The sequence below is a fragment of the Phyllobates terribilis genome, unplaced genomic scaffold (genome assembly GCF_046119375.1).
Source record: "Phyllobates terribilis strain yellow unplaced genomic scaffold, ASM4611937v1 Scaffold_13__5_contigs__length_258822181, whole genome shotgun sequence".
Taxonomy (NCBI): Eukaryota; Metazoa; Chordata; class Amphibia; order Anura; family Dendrobatidae; genus Phyllobates; species Phyllobates terribilis.
Window position 1 is genome coordinate 41,721,731 of NW_027362773.1, and position 24,898 is coordinate 41,746,628.

The following is a 24,898-nucleotide window of genomic DNA, read 5'->3' on the forward strand; positions in this document are numbered from 1 at the left end:
AGCATTTTTGATGCATTTTTACACTTTTGCATTGCTTTCAACCGTGACAAATGCATTCACCAGGAAATGTCATTTTAACATTTTACAACCTTATCTTGCCATGTGGTGTGTGAGATATCTTCAAACACATCGTCTTTCATTTATGAAGGAGGGACTCTGAAAGTCACAAAGCCTATTTTTATAGGGCCATCAGGCGGCCTTTACTATTCTTAAAGGGCCAGCAGTCGGCCCTCACTATTCTTAGAGAGCCATCAGTCGGCAATGTTTAATTGTTCCCATTACTAAAGAGTGGGTCTCCTATACTGTTATTGCATATGCAGTGAGTGGCAGGGCTGCCCAAAATTTGGACGCACCCCAATACCCCTTTGAAGAGACTTAGAGGAGGGCCTCATGAAAACAATGTTCCCATTATTAGGAAGTAGGTCTCCCATTGTGTTTGCCTTTGCAGTGAATGCAAAGGTTGCCAAAAATTTTGAGGCACTCCAATGCCCCTTGGAAGAGACGTGGAGGTCAGACGGCCTCCTGAAAACAATGTTCCCATTATTAGGAAGTGGGTTTCCCATTGTGTTTGCCTATGCAGTGAATGCAAGGACTGCCAAAAGTTGGGAGGAACTCCAATGCCCCTTGGAAGAGACGTGGAGGAGGGCCTCATAAAAAATGTTCCCATTAAAAAGGATGGGGTCTCCTATACTTGTAATGCCCATGCACTAAGTGTATGGGCTGATAAACATTTACCCCTGGGGGGTATACATGAACATACTGTCTAAAAAAAATTTTTACGGGCATCATAAACACCCTTTAAAAAAATTATGTGGGTGTTGCATTATGGACCACGGTCACCCTGGTGATATGGTGGTGGAGGATGAGGAGGAGGAGAAGGAGGAGGACAAGAGCAAATAGCCAAAATCAGGAAGCGTATACTCATGTGTGGGTGTGAAGAGGTGCATGGAAATACACCTCCCAAAAAAAGACACTGGATTTAAGTTTATGTTACGCTGCTATCATTCGGTGATGTTAAGAAGTCTGGCCCAATCCAGCCCTTGTTCATTTTTATAAGAGTCAGCCTGTCAGCATTTTCAGTTGACAGGCGGATGCACTTATCAGTTATAATTCCACCAGCGGCACTAAAAACCCGCTCTGATAAAACGCTGGATGTAGGGCAGGCCAGGACCTCCAAGGTGTAGAGAGCCAGTTCATTCCACGTATCCTGCTTGGCTACACAATAATTATAAGGCACAGAGGAATCAAGGAGGACGTTGGTACGGTCGGCAAGGTACTCCCTCAGCATCTTCCCAAACTTTGCACTCCTTGCAATTGTACACCGCGCCTCAGGGCTTGTGCGATGGAAGGGGCTGAGAAAATTCTCTCAGAACTTTGACAGTGTTCCCCTGCCTCTGGTGGATTGAAGTTGTGTCTCTCTCGCCTGTAGTCCTTGGTTGTCCAACGAACTATGACCTCTGCCACCAGCGTTTTCAGATGGGAATTTTTTTAATAGTTCCGCAACAAGAGCCTTCTGGTACTGCCCCATTTTCGTAGACCTGTCCGCCTCAGGAATAAGAGATATAAAGTTCTCCTTGTAGCGTGGGTCTAGAAGTGTCACCAACCAGTAATGTCTGTCACCCAAAATTTTGAGAACGTGAGGGTCATGGGAAAGTCAGCGTAGCATAAACTCAGCCATGCGTGCCAGACTGCTAACAGGCAAGACTCACCAAGAGGACGAGTGACCATGCTCTCCTCCTCTCTGTCCTCTGGCCATGCACGCTGAACAGACTGTATGACAGTTGTGCAGGTAGTACCGTCTATAGCGCATGGAACTAGCTCCTGTTCTTCCTCCTCCTCCTCCTCTTCTTCCTCATTGTCACCCAATCCACATTGGGATGAGATGAGGCTGGGCTGTGTGTAATTACTCTGTATGGTTCCTTGCTCCGTCTCATTGTGCTCCGTCTGCAATGCATCCTCTTTGATTGTGAGCAGAAAGAGTTTCAGAAGACAGAGATGCGGGATGGTAACGCTAATTATGGCGTCATCGCCGCTCACCATCAGTTTTAAATACCTGGCCTGTAGGTAACTATTTTGAACAGCAAACCGGTGTCAAAAACTTTTCTGACACACTGAAAAAAAAATTTAATGGAGGCCAGAAATGGCAGTATTTTCTGAAAATGTATATGTGACCCGTGTGACAGAGAAAACACAGTATTAAATACCTGGCCTGTAGGTAACTATTTTGAACAGCAAACTGGTGTCAATTGCTTCACTGACACACTGAAACACATTTTTAATGGAGGCCAAAAATGGCAGTATTTTCAGCGCAATTATATGTGATCCGTGTGATGGACAAACCACAGTTTTAAATAGCTGGATTTCTAGCGCTGTAATATGGAAAGGACCTGGCTGTATTCTGCAGTTCCAACAAGTAAATGGCACAGAGCAACGGTGTTCTCTGGATTGCTTTTTAAGCAAATAATGAGGATTAAGATCCAAAAAAAAATTATTCCTGGCCCCTGAGATCTGGGCCTATTTCTAGAAATATCTAGCAGCTGCAGCAGACAGAACTGGAATGGAGCCTCTTGCTATGTGCACTGCAGTCTACTATATACCCGATATAGACCTGATGACAATGTGCGGCCAGCCAATCACTGTAATGCCCACAACCAACATGGCTACGGCATTACAGTGAGTGGCAGGCAATCGCTGCATGTTCATTGGCTCTCTAAAGAGCTCCAAACATGAGGGAGGAGACCCGAGCTCCCGCCGAGCAACCCCGGAAATACTCGCCGAGTGCCGAGCATCTCGAGCAGTGAGATGCTCGAGAAAGCACCGAGCAGTAGCAAGTATGCTCGCTCATCATTTCTAACTACTGATTGGACGCTTTCTAACTATGCACAATGTACACGGAAAGCTGTCAATCAGTGGTGTGGACGGGATTATATACAGCTCAGCATTCAAAGATCTGGTAGATATGCAGAAGATAAAACAGTGATTTTATCAAAACTGTAGCAACCAGTAAAGTGATACATTGTTGGAATCAGGGCAGCTCTCCCTACATTATGCTGTTCTCAGATGGGGTAACAAATCTTTGATAACAGATTCATTTTAGCCTATATCGCAGTCACAGAGTAAATTTAGCCTCCTTCATTGCTAGCAGCGCCCACAGTCAGTCAGTGGCATGGCACCTGGTAATAGAAGCAATCGCTGCATCAGGGTCAAGTGAGCGTATTTCAAACTTCACTATACCATATTTGTTATAAAAGCAAAATAAAAGTAAATCTGCTCACGCTTGAAGGATTCCCAGCACCATCCACTGTTGACGCAATGTAGAATTTGTAACAAGTGATAATTTTAATGTTCACATTTTCTAACAGGTTTCTTATTTTCTTGTGTAGAAAGTCAATCTTGACCATGTAATTTAGTTGTCTGCATTTTTACAACTGTTTCCCCTCCCATTCCCCTAGCAGTGTATTATATAAGGGAGAGATAACAGGTTGTAGGTGTCACATTTCCAGAGGCACAGGGCTGGACCTGTGTGGCTGGGATCCAATGACAGTCAGAAAACTAATCTGCCAGTAAGAACAAGCATCACAGGAAGGGAAAGAAGCTGAGACAACAGAAGGCAATGCTGGGGGCCAGGCTGCTGCTGTGCAGTGCATAGACCAGACTGCATTGCTGGTGATCAGGAGGCTGAACACATACAGAAGTATTGTAGATCAGAAGGTACTGTGTTGTGTTATGTTTCTAGGAAATTTTTTATATTTCTAAATAAATTGTTATTTTATAATACTTGATTGGTGGTTCGTGGCTACTCCAACAGTCATTCTTTTTTTGTGTACAATCCATAGGAGTACTCCACCATATAGCAATAATATTAGTCTGATATTGAAATAGGGGGGCCCTTCTACATATGTTCCCAACCTGGATATGTAAAATGTGCTTTATGAATATTGTTATAGTGCTATGACCAGCGCTGCAGAATAATGGTCCAGGATTTCATTTGTTTTGTTTAACTGACCTCTACTAATTTAAAAATAGGAACAAATATGAAAAAGTATGTAAAGATGAATATATGCCTCTTGTGGAGGCAAATACAGTATATCTTGTAACAACAGATACAAATAATCTTTTTTTATTACTATTATTCTATTAGGTTGTGTAGGCGCTCCCCCAGGGGCCGTGGGGTACTCGGTAGCCGGGCCGGTCGGTGCTGGGGATGTCACGGTGGCAGTGACCCGGTCCGTGCCCCGGGCGGTCAAATAAAGGAAAAGTAAAAGGGGAATAAAGTTTTTAGAGATAATGTTCATGACGCCACCTGTGGTATGCGGCTATATGGGGCCGCCGCTGCGGTGCAGATCCCCTGGAGCTGATGGTGACGCAGCAGAGTTGGTTCAGCTCTCCACGGGTAGAGCTTAGCTCCAGGGCAGGAAATGGTGATTTTATGAGGTAGATGTTGTTGGTGCGGTGTAATGCAGGTGATGGAGCAGCAATTATTCAAGGACACAGTGGGGTGCAGTCTTTAGGTTTTACTCACAGTAGTTAAGTTCCTCAGGTTACAGTCACTGGTGTGCAACTGCCCACGTCGTCCTGTGTCCTCCGGGGTAGTGATCCAGCAAACTCTCAGGTATTTCAGGAGCACTTGGACTGGACTCCGTTCTATGTACCGTTCCTGGTCGTCTCACTGCGCTAGCTCTCACCCTCCTGCCCTGTGCCTCACAATCACTGTCCCAAGCCAGTGGCCTCAGGGTTTGTCGGGCGACTTGCAATCCCCTGGACCCTATGTGGCCTCCTTTTCAGCTATATAATTGTGGATTTTGGCTGCTACACCTTGAAAATGCTGCAGCCTCCGGTTAGCTAGCTGAGCCTGGTTGTTCTCCATTAGTCTGGGGCTAGTCCCCTTCTGCGGCCTGATCCCTCCATGTCAGTGTGAATTTGTGCGCACGGGTGGATTCCTGCACTCACCGTGCCCCTGGGATCCCTTCTATCTCTGGAGCCTTTCCGTCTGCTCCTGTCTTCTTTCACTCTCCTCCTGGGCCTCTCTCACTAGGCCCGACTCCTCTCTCTCCACTGAACTCCTGCTCCAAGCACTGGAGCCAGGAGCATGGACCCTTTTGCACTGCTCTCCTGAGCAGGACTGGACTGGACTAGACCCTTCTAGATGTTTCTATCTTCCTTTTATACCCTTTCTGTCGGTGCTCCACTGATCTACTTCCTCCACCCACCTCCTCTACCTAGTTCCACCCTCCAGCTAGGGACCAGGGACTGTGCTCTCCCTTATGAGCAATCTCGCCCTTCCCTACTGAAGTGGAGTGTATTGGATGTGGGTGTGTGGGTCCTGGGTAGTACTCCGTCCTTACCTGAGAGTGGGGTACCACACCTCTGGCTGAGATGCAGTACCTCTGTGGCAACTGGACCCGCAGGGGCGCCACATGTCCACATCAGACCTATACATTAAAGGTGTTGTCCAGTCTTAAAGGAGCACTCCCATCAAAGTTTTCATCCTCTTAATATATTGCAATCATCATATTATATCTCACTCTGTACTTACAGTTGCTCATTTTGCCTTTCTACCCAGCTAATTCTTTTCTTTTCCGTTAGGTCTATAACATCTCGTGATTAAAAACTTACGAGCTGAATTCTTCTAAGCTTTACACTGTGTTCCAAATTATTATGCAAATAATATTTTCTCAGATTTTCCCAAATTACCTATATGAATTGCAGTCATTGTAATTTTCCAGTCAAATAACTATTAGAGTACAATTGAAAGGTTTTTGTACAAACTGCCTATGATAACAGTATATTTTTAAAAAAATAAAAAACTCAAACTGCACTCAAAATGCATGTTCCAAACTATTATGCACAGCAGAGTTTTCAACCTTTTCATTTTAATAAAGAACAAAAAAACTGTCATTTTTGAAATTATAAGCATTAGCAGGTTATTACAAACTGAAATCAAACAGTTTTCAACTCAAAACTTTATTCTAGGTGATGTTACATTTGCACATAGGACCCCTTGTTCGAAAGGAGCTTCTGAACTCTCTCGTTCATTGAATTTGTCAGGTTTTGGATGGTTTCTGCTTCAATTGTTTTGCATGAGGACAGAATACCCTCCCAGAGCTGTTGCTTAGATGTAAACTGCCTCCCGCCATCATAGACACTCCTTTTGATGACGCTCCAGAGGTTCTCAATGGGGTTGAGGTCAGGGGAGCATGGGTGCCACACCATAAGTTTGTCCCCTTTTATGCCGATATCAGCCAGAGATGCAGATGTGTTATGTGCAGCATGACACGGAACATAATAATTAGGAACACAGTGTATGGGGTAATAATGGGGACACTATGGTGGTATTGTTTTTTTCCTTGTTTAATGGAGGTTGATTTTCTAGCAGATTATTTCTAGGAATTACTCTAACGTTATTTTTGGCGGTATTAAGGAGATGGGGGTCGTAACCTTTTTCCAAAAATTTTTCTGTAAGAATTAGTGATGAACGAGCATGCTCTCCACTGCTCGGTACTCTCCCGAGCATCTCAGTACTCGAGATGCTCGGAACTCGGCGAGTACTTGCGCGATGCTCGGGCGGGAGCTCGGGTCCCCTCCCTGCATGTTTGGCGCTATTTAGAGCACCAATCAACATGCAGGGATTGCCTGCCACTCACTGGAATGCCGCAGCAATGTTGGTTGTGACATTACAATGATTGCCCAAATCGATGGGAACAGTGCTCAGTGAAATATGAAAAGCTGTCAATTCATCAGCGGCATACATCGGTACCCGACAATTTAGAACAGAAAGAATAGAGCATCACACATAGATTAGATAGATAGAAACATGTAATTCATATATATCATGAGTACAGTGACAGTGTTGGTTACTGTACTTGTCATTTAGTGTTAAAATAAAGGATTTAGTAAAAAAAAAATTGGCGTGGGGTTCCCCGTAATTAAGACGCCACCATTACTAACCCCATAGTAAAGGTGAAATGTAAAATAAAAACACCAAACCCAGAATAAAATCTTTTAATTGAAATAAACACACAATACTTTAAAATTCTAAATTAAAGTTTACTTACCATATCGCCCAATCCAGCTGAATCCCATGTCTCCTGCAATAAAAGTAAAATAATGAACCAACCTCACCCTTACCTTTCCATGGTTCCCACGACTGCTCCAGCTCTGCTACATTGAGATGGCAGGCTGGATCGTAGCAGAACGTTGCCATCCAGCTTGCCATGCCACAGAGACACTGAGAAGCGCAGGCATGCTTGCCCTCCTCAGTGTCTCGCTGCGACGGCATCCAGATGAGCCGAGTTCATGTCCAATGCATGTCACTGACAGCGTGGGAGAATTCTCCTGCGCATGCGGTGCCGGCAACTGATGTTACTGTGTGAGCAAGAGAATTCTCCCACTCTGTCAGTAACGTGCATGAGGTGAGCCGAGTTCATTGGACATGAACTCGGCTCATATGGATGCCGGTCACAGCGAAACACTGAGTAGCGCATAAACGCTTGCGCTTCTCAGTGTCTCTGCGGCATGGCAAGCTGGATGGCAATGTTCTGCTACGATCCAGCCTGCCATCTCAATGTAGCAGAGCTGGAGCTGTCGTGGGAACCATGGAAAGGTAAGGATGAGGTTGGTTCATTATTTTACTTTTATTGCAGGAGACATGGGGTTCAGCTGGATTGGGCGATATGGTAAGTAGAGTTTAATTTAGGATATTAAAGTATGTGTGTTTATTTCAATTAAAAGATTTTATTCTGGGTGTTGGTGTTTTTATTTTACATTCCACCTTCACTATAGGGTTCGTAATGGGGGCGTCTTATAGACGCCTCCCCATTACTAACCTCGGCTTGATGTCAGCTGGCATTATAAACTGACATCAACCCCAGCCCTATTACCCCACTGCCACCACTACAGGGCAGTGGGAAGAGCGAGGCTAAGTGCCAGAATTGGCACATCCTATGGATGCGCCATTTCTGGGGTGGCTGAGGGCTGGTGTTTCTAGCCTGGGAGGGGGCCAATATTCATGGCACCCTTCCTGGGCTATTAATATCAGCCCCCAGCTGTCTGCCTAGCCTTTGCTAGCTATTAAAATAGGGGGACCCCACATCATTTTTTTTTGCGTCCCCCATTTTAATAGCTAGTAAAGGCTAGTTATTCAGCTGGGGGCTGATATTAGTAGCCTGGGAAGCTCCATGGGTATTACTCCCTTCCCAGGCTTCAAACATCTGCCCCAGCTGTCTGCTTAACCTCCGCTAGAGGCTAAAATTACGGGGAACCCCGCGCCATTTTTTTTTTTTATAAATCCTTTATTTTAAAACTAAATGACAAGTACAGTAACCAACACTGTCACTGTTCTTATTATATATGTGACTGACATGTTTCTATCTATCTAATGTGTGATTCTCTATTCTTTCTATTCTAAATTGTCGGGTACCGATGTTATGACTGTATGTGACGCGCCCCCTGGTCCTGTGCTGTGCAGGGGATACCCGGAGCCGGATCGCTGGTGGGATGCTGGGGGTTGTAGTCTCCGAGTGGCGGCGACCCGGTCCGTGCCCAGGGCGGTCAAACCAGTGGCAGTCTATTGGTATTGTAATTGTCCGACTACGCCACCCGTGGATTGCGGTCAGTGGGGACCGCCGCTGCGCTGCAGACCGCTGAGGCTGATGTTATATGCGCAGCCAAGAATGGGATGACTCCCCACGGGAGAAGTATTGCCTCAGGGCAGCTAGAGTGAATGATGGTAGTGATGGTGTGAGCGTCCCAGTACTAATGGTGCTGGTGCGGCGATGAAACACAGAGACGTGTGGTTGCAGTTTCCAATGCTTTACTCACAGTTCTTTACTGGTCCTAGTCACCTCGGTACCGGCGGTGACTGCCCAAGCCGTGCTGCGTCCACCAGGCAAGGGGCTCGACCAACTCCCAGGCAATTCCAGAGCGTGGCACAGGACTCCCTTCCTTTCCTTTCTCTGGCCGTCCCCACCAGTGACCCACCTTTGTCCAGCTTCCTCGGGCCTTCTGTTGGCGAAACCTCTCTCCGGTTTCCCTGACCCTATGTGGTATGCTTTCCTGGTGGATGTAGTGAGGGGTCGCACCAAGATGTGGTCACAACCTCGGGTTTTGGCTGAGGATTAGTCGCCTCCACCAATTTGGGTTCCGGTACCCTGCTCTGCCAACCCTTCACCCGTTATCTCGTGGGTTCTTAGGGTTCCTACTTCACTCGTGTCTCTGGGCCTTTCTCTGTGTTCCTGTTCCTTGCTTCCTTTCTTACTTTCCTTTCTGTTCCTTCTCCTTTCTCTCTCTCTCAGGCTCCAGCCTCCTGACAAGGCCTGCCTGCGGAGCAGAGCCCATGCAGGGGCTCTGCTTCCTGTCTTCTCTCACTCTTAGCTTCTTCTCTGCACTGCACTGACTACTGTCCTAAGATGGTGCCCACCTTATATATCTCCTTCTAACACCCGAGCCCATGTGACTAGCAACCAATGGGCTCCTACCTATGCCCAGAGACCCACCCCTATCTGCTCCTACACCACTGGGTTTTCCTCCCCCTCCCCACTCCAGCCAGGAACAGATGCTGTCGTGCCTGCACTTCTGTCTAGTGGGAGCACCGTTGAGCTGTCCCTCGGAAATGGGGTGTGTGTGGTGCATGCAGCTACTGAGTCCGGGTCCACACTCCATCCTTACCCGGGAGTGGAATATCACACCTCTGGTTCGAGGTGCAATACCCCTGTAGCAGCCGAGCCCTCGGGGTGCCACATTCCCCCCTGGTAAATCACAGCACGTCCTCGGGCTGGAAAAGAGCAAAACAATTTTCAACATACAAAATTTTTAGAATGGATTCGCATATAAGACATTAACTATTTACTCATCCCTTTATGGGAGGTACTCTTCTCTTTTTAACGTTACTGGGATAAAACATTATAAAGCATCTTACTAATGCCACTGGAACTCTTTTATAAAACACTATATAAACTTTGACATTTCTATTTTAGCAGCATATCAAACTTTTTCAGTAGAAAACATTGTCAAGTAAAACATTCTTCCACAAACACATTCTTGAGTTCTGGCCGCTGTGCAACTTGCGACCAGGTGTTCTTTCTTCTTAGGGGAATGGCTGCTCTCAGTCCCCAGCCAGATTAGGGAAAAGGGATGCTGTTCTCAGTCCCCAGCCAGATAAGGGATATAGGGGGTAACTTCTACACAGTTCTATATCAGTCCCAACGGGGACCACACTCCACTCAGTAACAGTTTCTATACCCTTACGGGTAACTATATACAGTTCCATTTACCATTCACTGGTAACGGTGTCCTCCTGATGCTTCCTTCTTGTACTCTTCAGACCCGTCCGGGCCCTCAGGGTAGTCCATGTCTGGGCGGTACCGCAGTTCCTCCTCTGTTAGACGGTGGACATGGAGGGCATACAGTCCCTTTGCGCCCTTGTGTAGCAGGCCTTGCGACCGGGCCTGGAGAAGGTCGCTGTTGATGACGCCCGGGGTCAGAGGGGGCGACTTTGGGCCTGGGCGCGGGCTGGTGGCGGCAGTGACCAGGGCTGGAGGGCTCGGGAGCAGGGCTTGTTGCGGGGTCTGGAGCAGGTCGGTGTTTGCAGCCCCCGAGATCGGCGGCTCCACCAGGGGGCCCGGGAGCAGGCTGACGCTGGCAGTGTCCGGGACAGGGAGACTCCTCTTACCTGCTCCCGCGACCGCTCCTGCATCACGCGTCTTCTCCTGGCGCTGGACGGGGCCCGCGACGGCTGGGGCACTGCCGATGCTGGGCAGCTTAGTCTGCTGCCGGTCCGCCATCTTGCTTTCCGTTCCTGGTGTCCTCCTCCCCCCTGGTGGACCGTGGCCTACCTTGCGTTGATCTTCCTCCGTAGGCCGCGGCTCCGCAGTCGATCGTCGGGGTTGAGGACCTTGCGTCGCGCTCCTGTGACATCAGCGTCACTCCCTCTCCCTTCCAGGACCTTACGCAGCGTCGGTGCGTGGGGCGGAGCTTCAGATCTCGCGCGCTTTCGGCGTCCACGCCCCTCTTCTTCCCACACGGCGTCCCGAAGATGGCGCCCGATGGCGGGAAAACGACTGCGGATGGCGGGAAGACGGCGGGAAATGACCCAAGATGGCGTCCGATGGCGGGAAACGGTCCAAGATGGCGTCTGATGGCGGGAATCGGCTCCGGATGGCGGGAAACGACTCCAGACGGCGGGAAACTTCTGGAAATGGCGGGAGACTTCTTTTCCAGGTACATGTACAATTTTCTTCAGGCACGCAATACCCGTTTGTGGCGGGTTGGTCTCGATCCTGCCGACTACGCCAAAGTTGACGCGCCCCCTGGGCCTGTGCTGTGCAGGGGATACCTGGAGCCGGATCGCTGGTGGGATGCTGGGGGTTGTAGTCTCCGAGTGGCGGCGACCCGGTCCGTGCCCAGGGCGGTCAAACCAGTGGCAGTCTATTGGTATTGTAATTGTCCGACTACGCCACCCGTGGATTGCGGTCAGTGGGGGCCGCCGCTGCGCTGCAGACCGCTGAGGCTGATGTTATATGCGCAGCCAAGAATGGGATGACTCCCCACGGGAGAAGTATTGCCTCAGGGCAGCTAGAGTGAATGATGGTAGTGATGGTGTGAGTGTCCCAGTACTAATGGTGCTGGTGCGGCGATGAAACACAGAGACGTGTGGTTGCTGTTTCCAATGCTTTACTCACAGTTCTTTACTGGTCCTAGTCATCTCGGTACCGGCGGTGACTGACCAAGCCGTGCTGCGTCCACCAGGCAAGGGGCTCGACCAACTCCCAGGCAATTCCAGAGCGTGGCACAGGGCTCCCTTCCTTTCCTTTCTCTGGCCGTCCCCACCAGTGACCCACCTTTGTCCAGCTTCCTCGGGCCTTCTGTTGGCGAAACCTCTCTCCGGTTTCCCTGACCCTACGTGGTATGCTTTCCTGGTGGATGTAGTGAGGGGTCGCACCAAGATGTGGTCACAACCTCCGGTTTTGGCTGAGGATTAGTCGCCTCCACCAATTTGGGTTCCGGTACCCTGCTCTGCCAACCCTTCACCCGTTATCTCGTGGGTTCTTAGGGTTCCTACTTCACTCGTGTCTCTGGGCCTTTCTCTGTGTTCCTGTTCCTTGCTTCCTTTCTTACTTTCCTTTCTGTTCCTTCTCCTTTCTCTCTCTCTCAGGCTCCAGCCTCCTGACAAGGCCTGCCTGCGGAGCAGAGCCCATGCAGGGGCTCTGCTTCCTGTCTTCTTCTCTCACTCTTAGCTTCTTCTCTGCACTGCACTGACTACTGTCCTAAGATGGTGCCCACCTTATATACCTCCTTCTAACACCCGAGCCCAGGTGACTAGCAACCAATGGGCTCCTACCTATGCCCAGAGACCCACCCCTATCTGCTCCTACACCACTGGGTTTTCCTCCCCCTCCCCACTCCAGCCAGGAACAGATGCTGTCGTGCCTGCACTTCTGTCTAGTGGGAGCACCGTTGAGCTGTCCCTCGGAAATGGGGTGTGTGTGGTGCATGTGACGCGCCCCCTGGGCCATGTTTGGGGAATACCCGGAGCCGGATCTGTTGGGGGTGGTAGTCCTCGTGGCGGTGACCCGGTCCGTGCCCAGGGTGTCAAACTAAGTGGCGATGTTTTTAGTGGCAGACGTGATATTGTTCGACTACGCTACCCGTTGAATGCGGTTACGAAACCGCCGCTGCAGGGCAGACCGCTGAGGCCGGTGGTACAGTTGTGCAGCGTGGGTAGTATAACCCCCAACGGGAGGGGTATGGCCTCAGGGCAGCGGACGTGGATGATGGGGATAACGGATTTGCACGCAGGCACCAGGAACCACTCAGAGACGGTGCGGTGTAGTTCTGGGTCTTTACTGGTGGCAAAGGTAGACCCTCCCGGGAGTACTGGCTAGCGATCGGGGCCTGGTCAGTCCATGAGCAGTTAGGATCTCCCCTGGCCAGGCGGAGTTGTAGGCCTCCCCAACTAATTGTACTCTTCCTGGCTACCTTGCTAGAAGCGGGTAAAAGTAGCCCACGTCCCTGAGTGTACCGTGTGGTGCTCACCCGTATGGCCGGTGACTCGGGGCCTTCTGGTAGCCTCCGCTCCAGGACGGCGGTGCTGGTCCCTTGCGTGTGACCGTGCCTTCGGGTTTCTTGGCCAGAGGACCTGAAATCCCCTGCCGGTCGGTTTCTGCTGCTGGGTATGGAACAGTCCCCACAGCCTCGAACTCCGTGTCCGGTGATACCTCTTCAGTCAGGACGAGCTCTACAGCTTCCAGTCTCTGACCTCTTTTATCACTGCTCCCACAGAGCTCCTGATCTTGTTCTCCCTGCAACTGATCCACTCCAGACCAGACTGTGTCTCTGTCTCTGGCTGTGTTCTCTCTCTAACCCCACCTCAGCCCCAGTTTATATAGGGGAAGTTCTTCCCCTCCCAGGACTGGGCAGGAGGTGTGGCATGCTTAGGATTCCTGACCAGGAGACCTCCCACCTGCTCACAGACGTAATATTGCTATTACTGTGGTAACCAGACCCCTGGGGTTCCACATTCCCCCCTAGTAAAATTTAGTACTCCGGGACTAAACATATTTTTGAAAACATAACAGGGTATAAACAGGAACAATACAATAAAGAAAAACATGTTAAAGTGGTCACGGCGTGTCCGCAACCGGGTGCAATTTTTGAAGCAAAAGGGTGTCCATTTCACCAAAGAACAGGGAGCCGTAACCAGGTAGGGGTCTGTCCTGCCCCGAGTCTTTAACAGTCTTTAGTCCGTTCCTGGGTTACGCTCCAAACATATATACAATAGAGTTCTAGTAAATCCACAAAAGATACCTATAAAATAACTGGAAAACATAATTATTTACAAGCAACAGTAAACAGGTAAATATTAATAAAACAGTCTAAACACTTTAGATCCTCCAACGTACGGGCAACTGGCCTCTAGTGGCTCTAGTGGACCTATGGAGCTCACTAACTGGTCCTGCACTACAGGGTGTAGGAGCTGTTAAAGGTAAGCTGGGCAGCTGTCTACGGACTCTTTGGCTCACTAGGGGCACGGCAGGCTCACTATAAGTAGAGGGTCTATTCTCCTGGTCTGCTTGTGTGGGGTCTTCTGCCTCCTGGACCGGCTGCTCTTCCAGCTCTACCTGTTTTTCCGTAGGCACTTGGGATGCTGGCTGAAGGAAGGTGAGGACGGGTACTACAACAGCGCCATTTACTTGTGTCCAAGACCGAGGGAAGTCTCCGAGTACAGTACTGACCATCTCTTCCCTTTCCTCTGCGGGTCGAGGGTTTTCTTGATCTTCTTCAGGGTTTCGTAGCTGCTCGGGACACTTCTTCAGGTGATCTCGGGAGACAATGGCTGTGGTTTCTCCTCCATCCTTACTGATTGTGCAGACTTTCGGGTTTTCATGGCTTGATGGCAGTACGGTGTACGGGTCCTTCTCCCACTGGTCGTCCAACTTGTGGAGCCGTCTTTTCCTCTTCAAGACCTGCTCTCCAGGTACCAGGGGAACAGCGGGAGCATACTGGTTGTAAGTCTTCTCCTGTCTTTCTCTTGCTTGACGGAGACTTCGCTCAACGCTCTCCTGTACTTTCCGGTACTGCTGCTGCCTCTCTGTGTCCCAGTCTGCTACTGGTGAAGTGTCCTCGGGTGTCAGGACTCCCATATCCAGATCAACAGGCAGCTTACCAGGTCTTGCTCTCATTAGGTAAGCCGGGGTACAGTTGGTAGAACCTACAGGGATGTGGTTGTATAGGTCCACCAGATCAGGCAGTTTCTCAGGCCACAGACTGCGTTCTTCCAGGGGCAATGTTTTCAGAAGGTCTATCACCACCTGGTTCATCTTCTCGCAGAGTCCATTGGTTTGCGGATGATAGGGTGTTGTTCTTATCTTCCGGCAGCCATACAGAGTGCAGAACTCCTGGAAGACTTCCGCTTCAAAGGCAGGTCCTTGGTCCGTCAGCACCTGCTCTGGGTATCCGTGTGGACGGCAGAAGTGCTGCTGGAAGGCTCTAGCTGCTGTTTGAGCCGTTAAGTCCTTGATGGGGACTACAACCAAGAACCGGAAATAGTGATCCACGATGGTCAACGCATAGACGTAGCCACTTCTGCTGGGGGTCAGTTTTACATGGTCCAAGGCTACCAGTTCCAACGGCTGCCTGGTGACGATGGACTGCAGGGGAGTCTTCTGGTTGGCACGGTCCTTCCTTCTTAGGTTGCATGGGCCACAGTCTCTGCACCACCTCTCGATGGTTCCTCTCATGCCTACCCAGTGGAACCGCCCGCGCAGCAGGAACTCCAGCTTCTTCCATCCGAAGTGCCCAGCTCCGTCGTGGTATGCCTCCAGTACCATAGCCGCGTCTCTTCTTGGCACCACTACTTGCCAGATCAGTTCATGCGTCCGGGAGTTAACCATTCTGCGGCACAACTTCCCCTTGTAAAGGAACAGTCGACTCTTCTCAGCCCACAGTTGCATGGTCTCCTCCGGAGCGTCTGGGTCAAGGCGGGCATCTGGCTGAGTCAGCATCTCCTTCACCCGTCGGACGGCGGGGTCACTGTCCTGCGTTTCCGCCCAGTTGTAATGAGGTAAGGGGTTGAACGTAGTGGATTGCTTACCCCTTACACGGTGGGAATACTGGGTAGTCCCATGACGGTGGAACGCGGGGAGTTCAACCTCTTCCAGTTCCTCTGGATCTTCCCCTACATCCGGTAGGTTTGGCATTCTGGACAAGGCATCCGCGTTGGTATTGGAGCGTCCTGCCCGGTATTTAATCGTGAACTCATAGTTGGACAGGCGGACCATCCATCTCTGCTCCAGGGCACCGAGTCTTGCAGTGTCCAGGTGTGTCAACGGGTTGTTATCCGTGTACACGGTGAACCGGGAAGAGGCGAGGTAGTGCTTAAAGCGTTCGGTGACTGCCCACACCACTGCCAGGAACTCTAGCTTGAATGAGCTGTAATTCTCAGGGTTTCTTTCGGTGGGTCGCAGTTTTCGGCTGGCGTAAGCAATTACCCGTTCTCTCCCCTGCTGGATCTGTGACAGTACGGCTCCTAGCCCGATGTTACTTGCGTCGGTGTAGAGGATAAAGGGCTGGCTGTAATCCGGGTACGCCAGGATTTCATCCCCCGTGAGGGCCATCTTCAGCTGGCGGAAGGACTCTTCTTCCAACTTCTCCCATCGGAAGGGCGGCTTCTGGTTCTTGGCCTTCCTGGACTGGCCTATCAGGAGGTCCTGCATAGGAGCTGCCTTTTTGGTGAAACCGGGAATGAACCTTCGGTAGTAGCCTACCAACCCGAGGAACTGCCGCACTTCCTTTACGCTGGAGGGTCTTGGCCATTCCTTAATCGCGGTGATCTTATCAGGGTCGGGAGCCACTCCGTCAGCACTCACCACGTGTCCCAAGTACTGCACCTTTGGTTTTAGCAGGTGACACTTCGACGGTTTCACCTTCATACCGTAGTTTGCCAGGGCTTCAAACACTTCCGCCAGGTGTTTCAGGTGGTCCTCGTAGGTTTTGGAATAAACTATAACATCGTCCAGGTACAGCAGGACCGTCTCAAAGTTCTGGTGTCCCAGACAGCATTCCATCAATCGTTGGAAGGTTCCTGGTGCGTTGCAGAGTCCGAACGGCATGCAGGTAAACTCGCTAAGTCCCATCGGAGTGGTGAATGCGGTCTTCTCCCGGTCCGCCTCTGCTACAGGAACCTGCCAGTACCCGCTAGTGAGATCCAAAGTGGAGAAGAAGTTAGCAGATTTTAAAGCAGCCAAAGACTCCTCTATCCTTGGTAAGGGGTACGCATCTTTGTGTGTGATACGGTTGATCTACACACATTCTCATAGTGTTGTCTTTCTTTTTAACCAAGACTAGTGGAGCTGCCCAGGGGCTACAGCTATCCCTGATTACCCCAGCCTCCTTCATGTCTCTAAGCATCCCCTTGGCGTGTTGGTAGTGTGCAGGGGGTACGGGTCGGTATCTCTCCTTTATGGGAGGATGGTCTCCCGTGGGGATGTGGTGTTCTACCCCCTTCACTCGCCCGAAGTCTAGCGGGTGTTTACTGAACACTCTCTCGTATTCCTGGAGCACCCGGTAGACTCCCTGCTTTTGGTGAGCGGGTGTGGAGTCAGTACCCAAATGCAGTTGCTGACACCAGTCCTCCATTTGTTGTTTAGAGCCGTTACCTTCCTCTGGATGAGATGGAGGCAAGGGTTCCACGGACTGTGCAGAATTTTGGTTGATGGTATACAATTTGGCTAGCGTAGCATACCGGGGCAGGTACACTTCCATCTTCCCGATATTTATTATGCGAACGGGCACCCTCCCATGGCGTACATCAACCACCCCCCGTGCCGTCAAAATGGTGGGCCTACTATCTGTGTAGACTGGTTCTACCATTGCCTGGTAATCTCTACCTCTCAGACCAATAGCTGTCCGGCACCAAATCATCATTTCACTTTTCGGGGGCATGGCAATAGGGAAAGGGTCACACATTCTCACGCTACCAATCTCACCACCGGAGAGTTCCACCTGTTGCCGTCGCATCAGTGCCCAGATCTCTTTTTGGAGCACTCGCTGCTGGCCGGAGCTGGCGTTCTTGGCAACCTGCTGTAAAATGAGAATCACCTCTGCAAGACAATTTTCAATCACATTAGTTCCTAGAGTTATCTTTGGGTGACTCTCGCGCTTGTCAATGTCTACAATGATCAGTCCCTGTGCTGCCAGTTCGACTTTACCGATTTTAATGGTCATCTCTTTAAATCCGATCTGTGGCACGGGCTGACCATTGCTGGCGATGATACTCAAGTCGTCGTCTGGGTAGCGGGTTATATCTGAGTCATTCCAGTACTGCTTGAAGAGCGCGTACGGGATGGTGGTGACCTGTGACCCGGTGTCAAGTAGGGCACTCATGGGAATGCCATCCAGTACTACAGGCAAGACTGGACGTCCTCCCACGTATTTGTCACGCCAGTTTGATGGACCTGGTGATCTTATTCCTAGGGGTTGGCCCTCTACCCCAGGTTGTGCCAGTTTAAAGGACAGTACCTTGCCATATGTCCGGGTTGATTGCAGCGGCGGCAGATGGGTTGTCCGTCCTCGTTGTATCGGTCGCTGGGTCTTCCTCTGGCCGGTGGGGTCCTCCTTGGTCGGCGCCACGTGATATCCTCCGGTCCGGATGCCAGCTGGATCTTCCCTGGAGTAGAAACCTGTAAAGACTGCACAGTTCGGGTTAGCGCGGCAACGCTTTTAGTTAGCTCTTGGACCTGATGGTGCAGGTCTGTAGCCGGGTCATTGTTTAAAGCCTGCGCATCAGCTCCCACAGGCCCTGCCGACAAGGGCGCCGTCTCCTGGTGGTAAGTGGTAGCAGGGCGTTTGTGGGTCACAGCGCCACCTGGTGCCGGTTCTCGGAGCACCCGGATGGCTCTGTCCTTGAACTGTGCAAAGTTACAGCAGCTACTGAGTCCGGGTCCACACTCCATCCTTACCCGGGAGTGTAATATCACACCTCTGGTTCAAGGTGCAATACCCCTGTAGCAGCCGAGCCCTCGGGGTGCCACATATGCGGCTGCTGAATTGCTGGCATTTTTTTAATGAGACGGGTGCGTGAAAATTGGAGGGCACTAGTGTGTTCCGAGTGCCCTGCTATGTTTTTCATGCCCCCTCCTATATACCCTGCCAGCCTGTCTGCCTATATATTCTGCCTTCCTGCCTGGCATGTTTCATTGATCACTGTTCTCATCGATTTTGGCAATTTTTGACCTTCTGCAGCCCGTTGGGGGGGACCGCCAGAAAAATGCTCGAGTTTCCCATAGACTTACATTAGGCTCATTGCTCAGGCCGAGCACTCGAGTATCATGATGTGCTTGGCCTGAGCTTCGAGCACCCGAGCATTTTAGTGCTCGCTCATCACTAGTAAGAATGTCCGCCTCCTCCTCAAAGTCAGTAATTTTAGAGCAGTTCCTGTGTAGTCTCTTGAATTGACTTCTGGGGATGTTAAATAACCGGTTGGAAAGGTGGCAGCTTTCTATGTTGATGTAGCTGTTGGAATCGGTGGGCTTATTGTAGGTGCGGGTGTGGATCTGTTGGTCTTGGATGTATATGTTAAGATCAAGAAAGTTCACATGTTGGGTGCTAGTGGTGGAGGTGAATTCTACATAAAAATCATTTTTATTGATATTGGTTAAAAACTCATTGAGTGATATTTGGTCACCTGACCATATGAATAAAATGTCATCAATAAAACGTCACCAGAGGACCAGATTCGCGCACAGCACACCTCCTGGTTAGATGGTAGACTCTTCCCACCAACCCACATAGCGGTTAGTGTAACTGCGCGCAAACCTGGTCCCCATGGCTGTGCCCCACTGCTGGGTGTAGTAGTCATTCTCATGTTTAAAAAAATTGTGAGTTAAGATAAAGAGCATACACTCTCGGATGAAGGAGATCTGGTCCACAGGTAGTTTGCTATGTTTACTGAGGAAGTGGATGGCCGCGTTACTGCCTTTGTCATGTTGAATGACTGTATACAATGAAGTGATATAAAGTGTGCCAAGGACATAGTTCTCCTGCCATGTTACTTGATTTAACAGCTGAAGGACATGTTTGCTATTTTTTAAGTAGGCTGGGAGTAAAGGCACTAGGTCATGGAGGTGGCAATTAGCTCTGCTGAAAACCATGGGCAAGGCTTCCTTCTATATAAACCCCAGCAGACTGACTCTAGCTGTTAGTTATTAGTTTGTTCTAGTTACATAGACTCTCTGAATTAGCTCTGACTTGACTCCCGTGGTCTGTTTTGTATTTCTGACTTTGGCTTGTATTTTGATTATCCGCTTGTCTCCTGATTTTGTCCTTGTCACGACTTTTCAGCTTTGAGCCTCCTTGGCGACCATTCCTGCCTCTGTTTCGCACTTCTGAACTGCAGCCCTCTGTGGAAGTAATCCACTGGACCCAGTTGTAAGATCAGATCCCTGTTCAGGGGTTGAAGGGTGGTCGGGGTTTCTCCAGATTCTGCCAGACGCAGTGACTTGTGCCATGTCTGTCCAAGTTAGCCTTTTTGAGCCTGTGGCCTCAGACAGATGTGACACTATAAAGCTCAACACATTCAGTTATCAGTAGTTTGTTCTGGAGTGTACTCTATTATAAATATATTTAAACATAGATATAACAGGGCATTTGAACCACAAGGCTCACGTTAGACAGTAAGAGCCTGTGATACTGTACACGAGGGATTGTGATTTTTCAGGATTGAAAAGTTTACAACAGCAGCTTGTCAAAAGATGAGAGGGAGGTGAACAGCTACCTGTCATATAGAAATCAGTGGATTGATGAGAACTAACTGGTATGATAAAAGTTAACTTTTCTCCTGGAATGTAGCTGGAATGTAGCTACTGTGCAGACACAGCCACGGTCAGATGGGAAATCTCCATAAAAATCAACTGTACAATATGAAAGATAAAAGCTCTCTCAGCAGGAGGATGGCAGCAAATAGAAAATGTAAGTCAATTGCTAACTTGCTGTCTAAGTAATAAAATCATTTTAATAACTTGAGAATACTCCTTTAAATATAGGAGAACAGATTGAAACACAAGTGGTATCATTTTGGAAAAAAAGGTCCTTATGGTGTGTGCACACTTTGAGTATTTGCAGCAGATTTTGCTGTTGTGAAAACCAGATTGATAGCAGGAAGACCACTGCGTAAAATATGTGGGTTTTTTTGCTTGTGTTTTTAATGCATTTTTAACTGCAAAAATGCTAAATCTATTGACATGCTACAGATTTGAAAATGCTTTGATGGTGTAAATCTGCAAGGAAAAAATAAGCAGCATGTACATGAGATTTCAGAAATAACACTAATTTTACTTGTACTGAAAAATGCTTCATTTTTTTACGCAGAAAAAAAGTGCTGAAAAAACTCAGCAAATAAGCAGGGTGTGAACAAGCCCTTAGTGGGTTCATTTAAACATGGTAAATTTATTAGTATTTTTGGTGTGGATTCCAAGGAAAACAGTACATTTATTTCAGGAAATAGGTGTACATCACAGAATATGGACCTGTTTGGGTTCATGCAAATGACATTCCATACTGCATCATGGAGCCATAAGCCTCATAGTATCTTTACAGTGGGCTGTAAATCAGGGCATTAGGGTATGCCCCCTATTGGTGGTATCAATAGAGCATGCCATTATTTTTCTTACAGAATCTGACTGATTATACGTGTTTATCTGCAGTAGCTATATGGGTACAGTAATAGCTATATGAAAAACTTCTGGTACATTTCTGACAATTGTCATATAGATAAAGGACATTACAGGAAATTGCATGCAGATTTACTCAAATGCTTGCTGTATTTATCTGTGGCTCCCCACCATTGTCGTACATGAACATATTTATTATACTTCCTTATATAGCAACATCATGTCCCCATAGGGGCTCACAATCTAGATTCCATATCAGTATATGTCTTTGGAGTGTGGGAGGAAACCAGATAACCTGCAGAAAATCCATGCAAAGATGGGGAGAACATAAAAACTCTTGCAAATGTTGTCCTTGGTGGGATTTGAACCCATCACCCCGCCCCTATCTCTCGCTGTCTCTGTGTCTGTCTTTCTCTATGATGAGGAACATACTTGTGCTTCAGGGCGGGCCTGTGGACAGGTCTTATCTTGCTGATCTGGCCTAGAGCATAAGATAAGACCCTGCCTACAGTCCCGCCCCGGAGCACGGGCATATCATTAACTCAAAACTGCAAACATTGATTACACAAGAACCACGAGATGGATTTATTCACCTCGGGTCTCATATTAATCAGTGCAGCAACCCCAACATGACACTGTCTGTAGTTTACTTAGCAAAATCCTGCTGACAGGTTCGCTTTACATTATGTTTTCAGCCCCCCAAAAAATTAGCTCTAAACTGGCACAGGAGAGGTGTCTCTCTTCTATCCAATATAGGATGTGTGCACACGTTGAGTATTTGGATGCAGAAATTTCTGCACCATTTCTACATCTCTTGGCATGAAAAAGGCAGCAGCAAAAACAAGCATTTTTGCCTCATTTTTGATGTGTTTTCAATGCGTTTTTGCATGCATTTTTTCGCCTAATTTTTTCTAGCGTTTTTGGACAGCAATGAATACTATAAAGATAGATATAGATAATAGATATAGACAGACAGACATACAGACATATGATTGCACAACCCCCGACATGTAATAAAATTGCACCCTGTGGAGCTTATTGTACAGCTTTTTATCATTAAATAAATAAATTAAAAAAATGACATGGGGGCCCCCCACCATTTTTTGTAACCAGCAAAGGTAAAGCAGACAGCTGTGAGCTGATATTATCAGGCTGGGAAGGTCCATTGTTATTGGTCCCTTCCCAGCCTAAAACTACCAGCCCGCAGCTGCCCCAAAAGTGGAGCATCAAATTAGATGCGCCAATTCTGACGCTTCGCCTTGGCTTTTTCTGACTGCCCTGGTGCTTTGGCAATCAGGGTAATGGGGCTTGGGGTTGATGTTAGCTGTGAAGTATCAAAAAACACAGCTGACATCAAGCCCTGGTGTTGGTAATGGAGAGGTGCTAAACAAGACAGCAACCGAGTGCCTCTAGTAGTCACTTACAATCCAAACCTAGAGGTGCTGAGGGGAGTTGCACGGAAACTACAACCTTTACTACAAAAAGATTACAATCAATATTTCCAGCCCCCCCCTCCACGTCTGTGTTTTAAGCAGCCCCCAAATCTAAGAAGCATCATTGTCAGAATCTCCCTGTCCTTTCCAACAGCTACAGGAACCTTTCCCTGCAACCAGAAAAAGTGTAAAACCTGTACATTTATAATGACCACAGACAAGATAAAGATCCACAGTTCACATCAGGGCTACAAGATCCCAGGTATTTTCAGCTGCATCACATCTAATGTGGTGTACTTAATTATATGTACAAAATGTCCAGTTGGGGGTCTGTATGTTGGGGAGACAGGACAAAAACTTAGAACAAGGATAAATTCTCATTGCCACACAATAAAATAAAAAAGAATAGATCTACCTGTGGAAAAACATTTTTGTATCCCTGATCACAGCATCATGGACATGACGTTACTGGTATTAAAAGGTAATTTCAAATCTCAGAGAAACAGAAAAATTAGGGAATACAAACTCATGACAACCTTTGACACACTCAGTGCAGGAATGAATGTGTCACATTGATTTATGTCATTCTACATCAACTAAGGAATGTTGTCCTCAGACCTGTGGGGGCATCACAACCATGGACCAGACTTCAATCACAGGACAATAAAACTCTCACACTCCTTATCTATGAACTTATCCAATATTTAAGACCACAATTCTTTCTCCCCCCTCCCATACTCATAGTTCTGCTTCACATCACTTGTCTCCTTTATTGCATTATTCTTGTGCCCTGTTGTGTATAAATATGTGAGTCTTCAGATTTTGTGTTATTCTATGCCTGATGAAGAGGCTTGAGTAGTCTCTAAAGCTTTCAATTTGTTACCATCTTTTCAGTTAGCCATTAAATGGTATCAACCACTGAGGACTCTCAAATCTTAATATTTATCAATAGCTAAAAATTCTTGAACTCTGGTCAAGTCTAATAGGAAAGAATTTGGTTACATCTTGACCATGTCTCCAGAAACAGTGTCCTTCTTCTTCATAGACTTATAACCAAAACAGACCCAGCGAACAGAACGGGAGTACTGTCCAATTTGTCAACTAAAATATATAGAGGATTGACAGATGTGTAAGTTCAGTGGAAAGACCCTCAGAATAGGCTAGCGAACCTATATGATCTGATAAAAGAGTCAAGTAGTTGGGAGGATTGCAGTGAATTTATAGTAAAACTTCTGAATGTGCAATGTTCTTTGGGCCAAACAAATATTTTGTCTTCATCATCCTGATAGCATCCTGTTGCCAATGATAAAAAGCTGCTGCTGTATAATTTGACATTTATGCTTCTGCGACCTTGAAGTAACACAAATATTTGTTTCCTTTTCAGACTTCTTAGAAGCGGAATATTAGGATTTGTGAAGGCCGGAGCACAATGTGGGCTTCTATAGCTAAACATTTATTACGGAGCAAAGTCCAATTCTCTGGAGCACACACATCACTAAAAGTTCAAAGGAACAAACGTTTTCCTTGTAGATCTCTGCTATATTTCTCCCGCTGGCAGCACAGTGCTCCTGTAGAGGAGCAGACTTTCCCCATTGAAGCTATGATTCGGAATGTGGAGACTTTAGATGCTCAGCGCTTTGTCTGTGTGCACTGGGAGGATGGAGGACAAAGTCTGTACCCATATGTATGGCTGAGAGATAATTGCCAGTGTCCGGAGTGTTTCCTTCATTCTGCAAAAGCAAGAAAACTGCCCATTGAGAATTTGGATGTGAACATTGGTCTAAGAAATGCAAATCTGACTGACACAAACAAGGTAATTTTCACGATTCTATGAGTTTATATTCAGTGGGGAAAATAAGTATTTAATACTCTACCGATTTTGCAAGTTTTCCAACATACAAAGAATGGAGAGGTCTGTAATTTTTATTATAGTTACACTTCAACTGTGAAGGACAGAATCTTAAAAAAATCCAGAAAATCACATTGTATAATTTTTACATAATTATTTAGCATTTTATTGCATGAAATACAGTAAGGGAAATAAGTATTTGATCCCTTGCTGTTTTTGTAAGTTTGCCCACTGACATGAACAGTCTATAATTTTAAGGGTAGGTTAATTTTAACATTGAGAGATAGAATATCCCAAAAAAAATCAAGAAAATCACATTGTATAAATTAGATAGTTTTTTTGCATTTTGCATTGAGAAATAAGTATTTGATGCAAAATCTCACCTCGTGGGGTATCCTTGATCATGAAGAAGGTGAAAGATCAGCCTAAAACTACATGGAGGAACTTGTTAA

The 24,898-nt window shown here is 47.8% G+C and overlaps 1 protein-coding gene across 1 annotated transcript in view; it reads left to right on the forward strand.

The window, feature by feature from the left end:
• The first annotated feature begins 3,467 nt into the window (after nucleotides 1-3,467).
• BBOX1 (gamma-butyrobetaine hydroxylase 1) overlaps nucleotides 3,468-24,898 on the forward strand; it is a 267,776-nt gene continuing 246,345 nt past the window's right edge. Inside the window, exons 1-2 of the mRNA XM_073659436.1 lie at nucleotides 3,468-3,711; nucleotides 23,982-24,410. Of these exons, the coding sequence (XP_073515537.1) occupies nucleotides 24,027-24,410 (384 nt within the window). The 5' untranslated portion in view covers nucleotides 3,468-3,711; nucleotides 23,982-24,026. The remainder of the gene's footprint in view (nucleotides 3,712-23,981; nucleotides 24,411-24,898) is intronic.